The sequence below is a fragment of the Danio rerio genome, chromosome 13, assembly GCF_052040795.2.
Source record: "Danio rerio strain M-AB ecotype USA chromosome 13, GRCz13ab, whole genome shotgun sequence".
In the NCBI taxonomy this organism is placed as follows: domain Eukaryota; kingdom Metazoa; phylum Chordata; class Actinopteri; order Cypriniformes; family Danionidae; genus Danio; species Danio rerio.
This window is the reverse complement of record NC_141033.1, coordinates 5,007,544-5,021,079: the sequence shown is the minus strand read 5'-3', so window position 1 is coordinate 5,021,079 and position 13,536 is coordinate 5,007,544. Positions and strand designations below refer to the sequence as shown.

Below are 13,536 nucleotides of genomic sequence, written 5' to 3'. Positions count from 1 at the left end.
AACAGTCTCAGTGGCGCGCTTGTAAAACGCATGTCAACATGTTTTGACGCGTTCGAGCATGAACTCGGTTCGAATCCAGCGTCTGATGAACTCTTTCTTCTTTTTTCCCCACGCTACGTATCAGATTTTGCCAACTATTTATCACGAGAAAGACAAGTAGGAATCATTAATAAGTTTGTGCATCATATTTTATTTGCACATTTATTAAAAGGAAATGTTTCTGATTCACGTATGCAAATTCATCTTCAGATAGTGTCTTTACAGCAATGAGCGTGCAGTAGATAGCTCAGATTACATTGGGAAAACAGGCGACCGCTGCAAATTGCGCTTTAATGTTTGGCTGGTCAACTGCATGGTATGGAAACCTTATATACCTGCTAGATGAACCCGTCTCATACAGCTGCCATTGCAAGGCTCAGACACTTTGTAGAGAAGAATTTAACACAACTGCCTCTAGGAGTCTCCAATGGAAATAAAACAGACACGCACAAAAAATGTGCGTACGCCAGCCATAAAGCTGCGCACATTCCCACGTTCAGTTCATCGGTAGTAAATCCAAACGTAAGCGATTCTGAGCGTGAAACCTGGCGTACACAAAGTTTTTGTGCGTACGCAGCGTTGATACATGAGGCCCCAGGAGAGTTCCCGATGGGCCGGTCTGTTTTCTGGCGGCGAGGGTCGGTGTTTCTAGCTGCTTGCACTCTCAGCAGTCGCACTTTTTTTTCATTTATTTATTTATTTATTTGACCATTGCCTCATTTTTTTTATTCATTAATTTGCCGCAGCTCCACTCTTCTTTTTTATTGTCTCGCAGCCCCGTGAGCAAAATGCAGCCTGCAGGGTAATGATGATGTAACTGTCATTACGGCCTCGCTAGCATAGCAGCGCCATTTTGATCCAGTGGTCAGCACGTTGCGTTACGACATTGTCGATCCGTGTTCGATCCTCACCAGAGTAATTTTTTTTTTTTCATTTTTATTGTTGAGACCTATAAAACTGTAAGGTTGTTGAACATTTGAAGTTTTAAAGCAGCTGTTTTCTTGAAAAAGACGTGATAGTGTCATTAGAAACTGAATTGGAAATGACCTTATTTTAATATGGTCAGTAGTGAACTGAGGTGGGCTGGTCTAATGCTTGAAACTCCAGGGCTGAAAAGGAGTCCCACTCCGGCCCTGATTCAGTCGGTGCCTAAAAAGTATCGAACTCGATATCCAGCACTACTACTAATACTCAAGTGGACCATCAGATAAAGTGTTACCCATTTTTTAACATGGCACTAACTCTACACTGTTATTTCTATGCATACAGTTAGCATGCAGAACTAGGCAAGGAAGCTGCTTGAGCAGTAGGGGCGCAGTAGCTGAAGGCCGATTCATCACCATGCTTTGATTGATTGGAATTTCTAATTTACTTGATCCTAATGATCTGAGTGATCTGTTAGATTTGTATTCAGTGAGTATATATTTAATGTATTAAGGTCCTAGACCATTTAGTGATTTATAGACGAGTAGTAATACTTTAAAGTCTATACTAAATGTAACTGGAAGGCAGTGTAAAGACCTGAGGACCGGTGTGATGTGCTCTGATTTCCTGGATCTGGTCAGAATGGCAGCAGCATTCTGTCTTTTTAGGAAGGCCAGTGAGGAGTCCTTTACAGTAATCCGTCCTGCTGGTCATAAAAGCATGAACAAGTCTTCACTGAAAACAAAGCATCTAATTTCTGCGATTTTTTGAGATGATAGGATGCTGATTTACTGACTGCTTTGACATGACTACTGAAACTCAGATCTGACTCCAATCACACCAAGATTCTTGACTTTAGTTCTTGTTGTTTGATCCCTAGTGCCACAATCACATTGAGAATCTCATCTCTGTTCCCAAATGCTTCAGTCTTCTCTTTGTTTAACTGAAGAAAGTTTTGGCACATCCAACTGTTCCTTTCATCAGTGCATTGGCAGAGGGTGTCAGTGCGGCTGTAGTCATTAGGCAGTAAGGCCAAGTAGATCTGAGTGTCATCAGCATAGCTGTGGTAGGAGATTTTTTTTATTTTTATGAGGGAAATGTTTAATAATTATACTTTACATGGGTATTTCTTGTTTGTGGACCACTCTGTGATCAGCAATCCATCTGTGTTGGGTGTGTTTGTAGAGAAGTGCAGCAGCAGTGAGGAGATGGTGGACAATGAGAATCCCCTGGCCGTCATGTACAGAAAGTCCCCGTATTTCACCAAATTAAAAGATAGACTCACTGAGATTTCAGACGGGCTCGACCCTGAGGTCACTAAAGGTGACAAGATTGGTTACGCCACACCTTTCTATTACCAGGTATGTAGAAATCACGGTTTAGGTTATCTAACCAATCAGCAGATGAGCTCTGCGCATTTATAATGAGCGTATGTCCATGTTGCAGCTCCTGCTGGTGAGTGGCCGCACCATCAGAAACATCTTAAGGAATCCTCAGACGTCGTATGCCCAACTGTTCCTCAACATTTTCTTCGGTATTTTAGTGGGATTGATCTACTACCAGATCCCGCACACTTTACCTGAGGCTCTGCAGAACAGGTGAGCAGTTACTACCCAATCAGAGTTCACATATAGTCCACGCTGGGTCCACATTCGTTTTAATTTGAGAGTGTATTTATATGTATGCATTGTAAATACAGTTGGAGTGTAAATGATTCGCCCTCCTGTGAATTATTTTAAGTTTTCTAATATTTCCCAAATTATGTTTAACAAAGCAAGGGATTTTCACAGTATGTCTGATAATATTTTTTATTCTGAAGAAAGTCTTATTTGTTTTATTTCGGCTGGAATAAAGTCAGTTATTAATTAAAAAAAAAAAAACATTTTAAGGTCAATATTTTATATATATATATATATATCTTATATTTTATATATATATATATATATATATATATATATATGTGTTTGTGTTTGTGTGTGTGTGTGTGTGTGTGTGTGTGTGTGTGTGTGTGTGTGTGTGTGTGTGTGTGTGTGTGTGTGTATATATACGTATATATGTATACACACACACACACACACACACACACACACACACACACACATATATATATATTATTGGAATTATACAGTCACAGTTCAAATTATACAGAATTTGTGGAGTTACTACATACAGAGTTTGTCATTTGCACAAGTTTTTAAGCACTGTAAGAGTTTTAAATCATTCACACACGCCATTTATAGCTTTAATAGAAAATAATTGTATTACTATTTAAAGAGTAAAGTCTTTGCAGTGTTATTTTATGTTTGATTTGTTGTCAATTTCTGCACCTGAATATGATTTCACTATACCCTGAAAACCATAAATCTCGGTTTATTTTATTTATATTTGCTCGCATTTAGCTATGCTTGTAATTTGTTCATTACATTTCATGCACAATTTGTTCCCCTACAAAATCAATCGAAAAATTTATGAATTCTTTCCAAACAGAAACATTCAATTAATTTGGTGAAATTGTATTTATATTGCAATATATATCGCAGAAATACAAAATATTGCAATGTCAGATTTTTCCAATATCATTTATGTATAGTATAGATATATACAGTTGAAGTCAGAATTTTTAGCCCCCTGAATTATTAGCCCCGTTTATTTCTGTTGAACGGAGAGAAGATTTTTTTCACATTTCTAAACATACTAGTTTTAATAACTCATTTCTAATAACGGATTTATTTTATCTTTGTCATGATGACAGTAAATAATATTTGACTGGATATTTTTTAAGACTTCTAAACAGCCTAAAGTGACATTTAAAGGCCTAATTAGGTTAATAAGGTTAACTTGACAGGAAAGGGTAATTAGGCAAGTTATTGTATGATGATGGTTTGTTCTGTAGACTATTGAAAAAAGAAAATAGCTTAAAGGGGCTAATAATTTTTACCTTAAAATGGATTTTTAAAAAATAAAAAAACTGCCTTTATTCTAGCCAAAATAAAACAAATAAGACTTTCTCCAGAAGAAAAAAATATTATCAGGCAGACTGTGAAAATTCCCTTGCTCTGTTTAACATAATTTGGGAAATATTTAAATATAATAATTATTATTATTATTATAATAATTATATAATAATAATAATATATACATATATATAATTATAATTTATATTATAATTATATAATAATAATAATAATAATTTTTATATATATATACATATACATATCAGTTGTCATTTCCAACAGTATTTTACAAGTAAGGTCATTTCAAAATGCTTCATTTTATGATCAGAGCTGTGTGGTAAAATAATTAAATGATGATTGTTGAGTTGTACAAACAAACAAAAAACCTGATTTATATTTGATACTCTAATTGGACCAAAACTAATTGGTACAGAAAATTATGATATTTTAATACTAAATAAATGAATAATTTACAGACAAAACTACACCTGTGATTCAATTGAAGCTTTCATACTGAAACTTATAAGACTGCATTTCTCTTCAGAACAGGAGCTTTCTTTTTCCTGGTCATCAACATGGTGTTTGGGAATCTGTCAGCGGTGGAGCTGTTTGTCAGCGAGAGAGAGCTCTTTATGTGAGTTAAACATGCTAAAAATGAAGTTTAGTTAAGTTTTAGCTTTTCCCACCTCTTATTCCAACATCCTCACCTGTTCCTCTCACCTTCAGCCATGAGAACTCCAGTGGTTTCTACCGCACCTCTGCCTACTTCCTGTCCAAAGTGTTTGCTGACCTCATTCCAAACCGCATCCTCCCTGTGTTCATCTTTTCTGCTATCCCGTACTTCATGATGGGTGAGTTGTGGTGCTGAAAGACACCATTTTGGGCTGCATGTATCTCCGGGACAGTCTTAAAATCCATTGCATTCAATTTTAAAGGCCCGTTCACAATAATCGCAATAACTATAATGACGGAGTTCATGATTGTGACAGCAGAATACAGACCACAGTTACAATGATGTCATGCAAATTAAAGGAGTTTTCCAGATAAAATAGCAAAGAGGGGGCAGCACGGTGGCTCAGAGGTTAGCACAATCGCCTCACAGCAAAAGATCGCTGGTTTGAGTCCAAGCTGGGCCAGTTGATGTTTCTGTGTGGAGTTTGCATGTTCTTCCCGTGTTCATGTGGGTTCCCTCCTGGTGCTCCAGGTTTCCCCCACAGTCCAAAGACATGCGGTACAGGTGAAGAGGAACAACTAAATTGGCAGTAGTGTGTGTGTGTGTGAATGCCAGAGTGCATGAGTCTTTCCCAGTACTGGGTTGTGGCTGGAAGGGCATCTGCTGCGTAAAACATATGCTCGAATAGTTGGCGGTTCATTCCGCTGTGGCAACCCCTAAATGACCTTATTTTAATATAGTCAGTCGTGAACTGAGTTGGGCCGTTCTAATGCTTGAAACTCCAGGACTGAAAAGGAGTCCCTCCCCGGCCCTGACAGTTGGGTTTCATTGGTGCTAATTGTTTTACTGGCCCTAAATCGCTTTGAGTTCCCTAGAAAAGCTCTATATAATTGTAAGAAATGTATTATTACTACTATTACATGTAACACTATTCCGTTTCATTGAGTCCAGGCCTGAAGCCGGAAGTGGAGGCGTTTTTCCTGTACTGTGTGACCATGAGTATGGTCAGTCTGTCAGCCGTGAGTTTGGCCTTCCTGGTCAGCGCCAGCGTGGGCTCCTTCGCCATGGCTAACATCCTCATTGCACTGCCTTATGTCTTTATGATGGTGAGTTGACCGATTTTATTTCAGGAGACATTAGATTTTACAGAGTTAGCTTAGCAAAGCCTACAGCGAACAAAGTTTGGGGAATACAAAAAAATACCAGGCTAGTGAGATCACAAGGGATTCTGGTTACATGCATTCACCACACCCTGTGCAGTGAAGGGGCGTGGCCACAGGTGGCCACACTCTCCCTCAGGAAGCCAATACGGAAGTAACTAAAACTGCAATTCATCCGAAATTCCGCTAGTCCTGGCCGCTCCTGGCTCCAAAACAGAGCAAATTTCAATTGAGTCCACTGTTAGAATGGCCAACTTTACAGCAGAAAAAAAGGTGTTTACAGCCTGGTACAAAAAAAGATTTTGGTTAATACAGCTAATATTACCCTTCATGACAACTGTGAGGGGGGTGAATTTTTTTATAACTCATCCGTTTCCTTTATATTAAGTTATATTAAGTTTGCATAATTAAGGGCGTGGCCACTTGAGTGACAGCTAGGTCTCGTTGGTCGCCGTCACGTCACCTCAGCTGAACCCTGCAGATTAGCCACTGAACTCGGCATATTTATCGTATTTCTGTGTTGTTTTATGTGGCTTTACACAGTCAACTGCCTTTTGGACTTGTTTCCTACAATTATTAGATGGCATGGCATGCTGAGTGCACTTAACTGTGCTCACAAACCATTCACGTGGCCTCCGTTTCCCATGTGAGTAAAGTTATATACTTATATACCATCTCTATACATGTATTTGTTTTATTTAAGATCATTTATCGTTTATATTTATATTTAGAGCTGTAATGCACTCCAGAATCTGACGAATTGATTAGCTGTAGGCTCTAGAACAGTCATCTGAAGTGTTGTCATACAGTGTTATGCTGGATTTCATCAATAGTCTTACATTAACTAACACAGACTGTATCTGAAGTGTTGGGAAGTAATTCGCGTTTTCCTCCTGTTGAAAAACGTCATAAGAACAATGTTTAGTGGCTCAATGTGTTACAGCAGTGTTTTTAAAAGACTAAACACTTTATTGATATAGTATACAACCAAGCACAAGTGGTCAGAATACAAACGAGTGACAAGTGATAAAGTATTAAGCGTTCTCCCAAAGTAAAGTGTGTCTGCAGGTCCAAGCAAAATGCAGCATGCGTCTGTAATTCCGCTCACTCTCCGCCTCTTTGCCCTTGTTTGGTATCCCGCCGTCAGTGTGATGACGCACGAACAAAATGGCGACGGTTGGCCGCGCCTACTTGTGGCTTCTTTTGCGCTCTTTAGAAACCTATAGGTGATGTCACGGATACTACGTCCATAGATTTTACAGTCTATGGTTACAACAGAGAAAAATGCCATCTAAAGGCTGCTATTTCCACAGCGCTCATTCTGCTTCTGTATTTGGGCTTTTAAACAGATAATTGCCTTTTCATGTAACTTTTAAATAAAGGCTATTTAAATAACACTTATAAAACTGTAAAGATCGACTTTTTGATGGTATTTAAATATTATAAACTTATTTATTTCTTGTTCAACAGTAATATGAATGAAATATTCTGACAACATCTGAAGAATGCGCATGTGATAAACAATGTTCCTGGGCCCGGTTTTTCAAAAGGTTTAATCTGGATAAAATTGATCCGGATTTAGTAATCCTGTTTTTGCAATCCATGATCACGTAATCCAGCTTACTTTTTGAGCCAGTTTTTCAAAGCAACATTGGATTGGATCAATCTGATCCGGATAGGAACTTTTCAGGATCCCTAAATCTGAATAACCAGTGCTCAATCACAATGTAGATGGATAGACAGGCCTATGAAAAGAGCAACAAGTAGAATAGCCAGTGTGGGGTCAATATAACTTTATTTTTATTCGAAATGAAAACACACACATTAAAATAAATAAAAACAATAAAAACCCCACCCATCCTCTTTCAGCAGTCCGCTCATCTGAGACCTACAACACAAACACTGTACATTGAGGATATTTACAATAAGGTTTAAATATAGAAGTAAATAAAAAAAAAGACTTAATGTCAAAAACTCCACAATAAGTTCAGACTTCCTCATCTGATGTGGAGAGAGCAGCTTGTCTGAGCAAAGCCTTTATAAGTCTGGCCTTGGTTTGCTGCAGTTTGGTCAGAGTCAGTTGTTTCTCTGCCAGATGAAGCTTTGCTTCTGCTCAGTCTCTTTGCAATTGTTGAAGGTGATTTCAAAAATCAGTGATTGACATTCTTTGCATTTTTTTTTTTTGGTTATTCTGTAATCATTGCATACATTACTAATAAATATTCTAAAAACAAAAATATTTTCCATTGTGGTGAATATATATATATATATATATATATATATATATATATATATATATATATATATATATATATATATATATATATATATATATATATATATATATGTATGTATGTATATATATAAATTATTGACATAATAAAATGTATTGTTTTTGGTCAATTTTGACAGCTGTTTGGGGGATTATTTTTATGAGGCCAAGCTATTTCTGCTGTAGGCCTGTACTGAAAGGCTGAATACATTAAAGCCAGTAATCACTATAGCCTGACAGATGTACAAATAAAATTAAAACCTTATGAATAAATAGTATATCCTGTACTGCATGATCCAAAAATAGTATTATTTAATACATTTTTAAAGTTTTCATTACATTTTGGGCATGAAATCCACACTAAATCCACCCTTCTGATGGGATCAGTTTAATCCATGTTTTTTGGATCAAAGTGATCCAAATCCTACAAAAAAGGTCTGAAAAACCCAAACTAAAGGTTTGATCCAGATCAAAACCAAGATTAGATTACTTGATCTAATCCGATTAAGTAATCCGTTTTTTCTTTTGAAAAACCCATTTTCAAGATTTGATCCAATCCCTTATCCAAAATCCTAGTAGATTACTTTTGAAAAAACTGGCCCTGGAGATCTACCTTCCGCCACAGTTCAGCTCCAACCCTGATCAAACACACCTGAACCAATTAATCAGGACCTGAACAGCACTTGATAATTAGAGGCAGGTGTGTTTGATATGGGTTGCAACTGAAATCTGCAGGACAGTAGATCTCCAGAAACAGGGTTGGTCACCCCTGATCTAACACATCTAAACAGACTGCATAATAATGTTCACTGTGTGAAGCAGAAGCGTCAATGCTCTGTTTTTAATTCGTCCCTCGCTGATCGCTCTGCGCCGCTGATCTATATATAATGACAATGTTCTATATTATATGTCAGTGGTCTGCGCAGCGGCTTCAATTCAGCACATCTAAAATGTCAGAAGTGACTAGGCTGAAAGCAGCAATGTGGAAAGTTTAATGTTGAAGAAATAATTGTTCTTCTAATAAATCAGTGAATATATGTAGTTTATGTTTGATATTTGGTTTGTTCCCTCCAAACATATATTAATGTGTATAATGCCTTCAACCATCTGTTTTTAACATGGAGTAACACTTGGGTTTTTATTTACTCTTTATAAGCTGAAATGGATCATTTGCTCAATTCTTCAGTAAAATTATTAAAGGGTCACGAAACCGCTCTGTCTCAGCAGGGTGTTTTCACGCCTCTAGTTTGGACTTGCTTATAATCAATCATCAGCTAAATGTGAACTCTTGAAATGGCCATTCATGAGATGGACGTCATGTTGACATGTTACAGTAAATCTCCCTTTTTTTTTTAATTGTTTGTCTGTTCTGTTTTCCTCAGGTGTTTGGTGGTTTCCTGGTCAACCTGAATTCAATGCTGAGTGGGCTCTCATGGCTAAAGTGGGCCAGTATATTTCGATATGGCTACAATGTAAGATTTCTTTTTTTAAATCTCTTAAACTTGGGAGCTGTTATGGCTGTTTTTACAAGCTTACGGCAAGAAAACTCTAATGACAGACGGCTGCTTCTTACTAAGGGCTGTCTTTGCTAGTGGGCGGGGCTTTCCCCCTCTGATGACACGTACAAAGGGAGAATATCAATCTTAGTGTTTCTACAGACTGTTTTATTAAGTGCGCTTTATAAAAAAAAAAAAAATACATTTTTACTATTATAGGATGGCCGTATATGGAGCCAGATCAGTCTCGAATTAAACATTTGCAAAAGTAAAACTCCTACATGCACAACACAATTCACATTTACTTCAAATCAAATATTAATTTTTATTCATTATCTTTTAAATAAATCAGTTAATTATCTTCTAAAATTCTAAAAAATAATTCATAAATACACAAATTCAGTTTGTAAATTCAAAACAAAATTGATGAATTCTTAAGTAAAAATCATAAATATGGATTTATTATTTATTATTTGTGTTTTGAATGTACAAATTGGATTTGCGTATTTACGAATTTAATATAAGTATTCGGAAATTGTGTTTTTAATTTACAAATTGTGTTTTAATTTACGAATTAGATTTGCATATTCACGAATTGTGTTTAGAATTTATTAATTGTGTTGTTTACTTATTGTGTTTTGAATTTACGAATTGAATTTGCGTATTTATGAATTTGATTTGCATACTTAAAAATTGGATTTGCATATTTACGAATTTTGTTTTGAATTTACGAATTCGATTTGCATACAAATAAAATTTGCGTATTTATGAAGTGTGTTTAGAATATATTAATTGTATTATACATTCACAAATTGTGTTTTGAATTTACAAATTATGTTTTGAATTTACAAATTAAATTTGTGTATTTATGAATTGGATTTGCCCATTTACAAATTGTGTTTTGTATATTTACCAATTGTGTTTGGAATTTACAAATGTGATTTGCATATTTACAAATTGTATTTTTAATTTACAGATTGGATTTGGGTATTCGTGAATTGGATTTGCAAAAATAAATATTGGATGTGCGTATTTATGAATTTTGTTTTGAATTTACAAATTATATAATTTAATTTACAAATTAAATTTGTGCAATGACAAATAGTGTTTTGAATTTTTGATTTGGTTTTTGTGTAGTTACAAATTGGATTTGGGTATTCACAAATTAGATTTGCATATTTACAAATTGGATTTGTGTATTTACAAATTTTGTTTTGAATTTACAAACTGGATTTGAGCATTCACAAATTAAATTTGAATATCTACAAATTGGATTTGCGCATTTACAAACTGTGTTTAGAATTTACAAACTGGATTTGCGAATTTATGAATTGTTTTGAATTTACAAATTGAATGTTGTAAAAGTGAATTGCGTATGAATTTCAGTTTGTAAATGTATTATTTTTGAGACTAATCTGGCTCCATAGCTGTATTCACACACCGTTGCCAAACAAGTGTGTTTAAACCCTTATAAAAGGGATTTTTGCATAACACAGCCCCTTTAAAATCGGTCAATATTTGCTTTCTCACAGCAACCAAAACTGTACCTCTCTCTTTATTCAGGCACTTGCCATCAATGAACTAAAAGATCAAGTCTTCACTGATAACCTTACCAGGTAAGACTGACTCCAGCTCAGTGGCGCCACCTACTGCACAAACTAAAATGTAAAATAAATAAATAAATAAAGAGAGCCGTTAGCCGCAAGAGGTCAGCGGGTTTTAATTTACGCTTTTCTCCTTTAGGGTGACCGGCGACATGTATCTGGACCATCAAGAGATAGATCGCAGCGCATGGGGCTTCTGGGAGAATCAGGTGGCTCTGGCTGGCATCATGTTTGTGTGTCTGATTCTGGCGTATGTGCAGTTGTGTCGCATCAATCGCTGGAAGTGAGCGAGGACAGCCGTTGCGCGTTAAATGTGAAATTCTTAAACCAAAATAAGTCTATTACCTCTCAAGCTACCTGTGACATGAAGTATATACCACTGTTTGAAGCTTTTGTGAACATTTCATTTTTATACAGACATTGTAAACGGAATATGTTGAGCTTAAAATATACCAAGATTTTATACCTTGAATGTGCTTTTATTTGAGAAATATTAACGTGTATGGAGAGCAGTGGGATGTTAAGAATGACGGAGAGCTATTGGCTTTATTGTAGAGGTTTTATCAGATTTCCCTTGGAGAAAAAAGAATGACATGTTTATTCAGATTGAGACAAAACAAGGTTGTGGAAAGTGCAGTGATTCCAAACCATGTTCCTGGAGCTTCACTGGTACAACGACATACTTCATTAGCAGATTGAGAGAGATGTTTCCTACTTGATGGAGCCACCTTTCCACTGCACACGGCAAGCGACAGACCGGAAGTCTTTCATTTCCAACGGTGAGTAGTCCAGGAGCTGCGAGGAGTTTTTTTTTTATTTGAACAAATCACCTTAGTCATGTGACCTGGGTTTTTTCAGATCAGTCATGTGACCTGGGTTTTTTTCAGATCAGTCACGTGACCTGGGTGTTTTGGATCAACATAGTCAGAGGACTTGGGTGTTTCCGATCACCTTAATCACATAACCCTGGTGTTTCCAAATCACCATAGGCAGGTGACCCGGGTGTTTCGGGTCACCATAGTCAGAGGACTTGGGTGTTTCCCATCAACTTAATCATGTAACCCTGGTGTTTCCGAATCACCATTGGCAGGTGACCCATGTGTTTCGAATCAGCATTGGCACGTGATCCGGGTATTTCGGATAACCTTAGTCACGTGACCCGGGTATTTCGAAACACCCGGGCTTCGGAAACACCCAAGTCCTCTGACTATGGTGATCCGAAACACCCAGGTCACGTGTCAGAGGGCTTGGGTGTTTCCCATCACCTTAATCACACAACCTTGGTGTTTCCGAATCACCATAAATGTGACCCATGTGTTTCGAATCAGCATCGGCACATGATCCGGGTGTTTTAGATAACCTTAGTCACGTGACTCGGGTGTTTCGAATCACAGTCACATGACCCAGGTGTTTCGAATCACCATAGGCACATGACCCAGGTGTTTCGGATAACCTTAGTCACGTGACCCGGGTGTCTCGTATCAAAAAGTCACGTGACCGAGGTGTTTCGAAATCACAGTCACATGACCCAGAAGTTTCTAGTCACCTTAGATCACCCATATCCGTCTATATCAGGGGTCACCAAACTTGTTCCTGGAGGGCCGGTGTCCTGCACATTTTAGCTCCAACCCTAATCAAACACACCCGAACAAGCTAATCAAAGGTTTTACTAGGTATACTTGAAACATCCAGGCAGGTGTGTTGAGGCAAGTTGGAGCTAAACCCTGCAGGGACACCGGACCTCCAGGACCGAGATTGGTGACCCCTGGTCTGTATGAATCTACTTATCTCTCTCTATCCTTCCATCTAGATCCACCTATATATATCACTATCTATTCCTCCATCCACATCTATCTCCATCGATCTATATTTATCCATCACTCTCTCCATCAATCCATAACCATATCCATCCATCTTTATATATACCCATCCATCCATATCTATATCATCCATCTATCCATATCCAAACACATCTCCATCTATCTAGATCTGTTCCTCTATCCATATCAATCCATCAGAGAGAGTAAAGCTGCGGTCACACTAGAGTTTGTGCGTTTGAAATTCTGTCATGCAGCGCTGTGAAAAAGGACAAGATTAAAGTGGATTAAACATTTTTTAAAAAAAATCAAACCTTTGATCCATATTTGAACTTTCTGTCCAGAGAGGTCATGTTTTGATCCTCAATACATCTCATGCAGTCAAGTGATGCGATTACGCAGGTCAGAGTTCACCAAGCTTGAACTTTGCACCGTAGTAAACTGCAAAACTTGACACACGAACTTGCGTTTCTGGTCTGACGCATTCACGTGCGTATGAATGGCAGTCTATGGGGAGAAAAGTGCAGTGTGACCACAGCTTGAGACTAAGTTGCATTGAACAAAGTAAATTAGTTTTCACAATAGAAACATTTAAAT

General features: G+C 37.2%; 2 protein-coding genes across 15 annotated transcripts in view; both read left to right on the top strand.

Moving 5' to 3' along the window:
* abcg2c (ATP-binding cassette, sub-family G (WHITE), member 2c) overlaps positions 1 to 13,536 on the top strand; it is a 154,961-nt gene that overhangs the window by 24,347 nt on the left and 117,078 nt on the right. For 8 of the 14 annotated variants that reach the window (XM_087278395.1, XM_087278398.1, XM_087278393.1 and 5 more), the window contains 8 exon segments: positions 2,149 to 2,324; positions 2,410 to 2,561; positions 4,462 to 4,551; positions 4,644 to 4,768; positions 5,542 to 5,696; positions 9,405 to 9,494; positions 11,082 to 11,134; positions 11,262 to 11,594. The exons of 2 other annotated variants lie outside the window; for them this stretch is intronic. In XM_087278395.1, the coding sequence (XP_087134521.1) occupies positions 2,149 to 2,324; positions 2,410 to 2,561; positions 4,462 to 4,551; positions 4,644 to 4,768; positions 5,542 to 5,696; positions 9,405 to 9,494; positions 11,082 to 11,134; positions 11,262 to 11,409 (989 nt within the window). In that variant the 3' untranslated portion in view covers positions 11,410 to 11,594. 14 annotated transcript variants of the gene reach the window in all.
* meis1b (Meis homeobox 1 b) overlaps positions 1 to 13,536 on the top strand; it is a 598,746-nt gene that overhangs the window by 573,707 nt on the left and 11,503 nt on the right. The window lies entirely within an intron of this gene.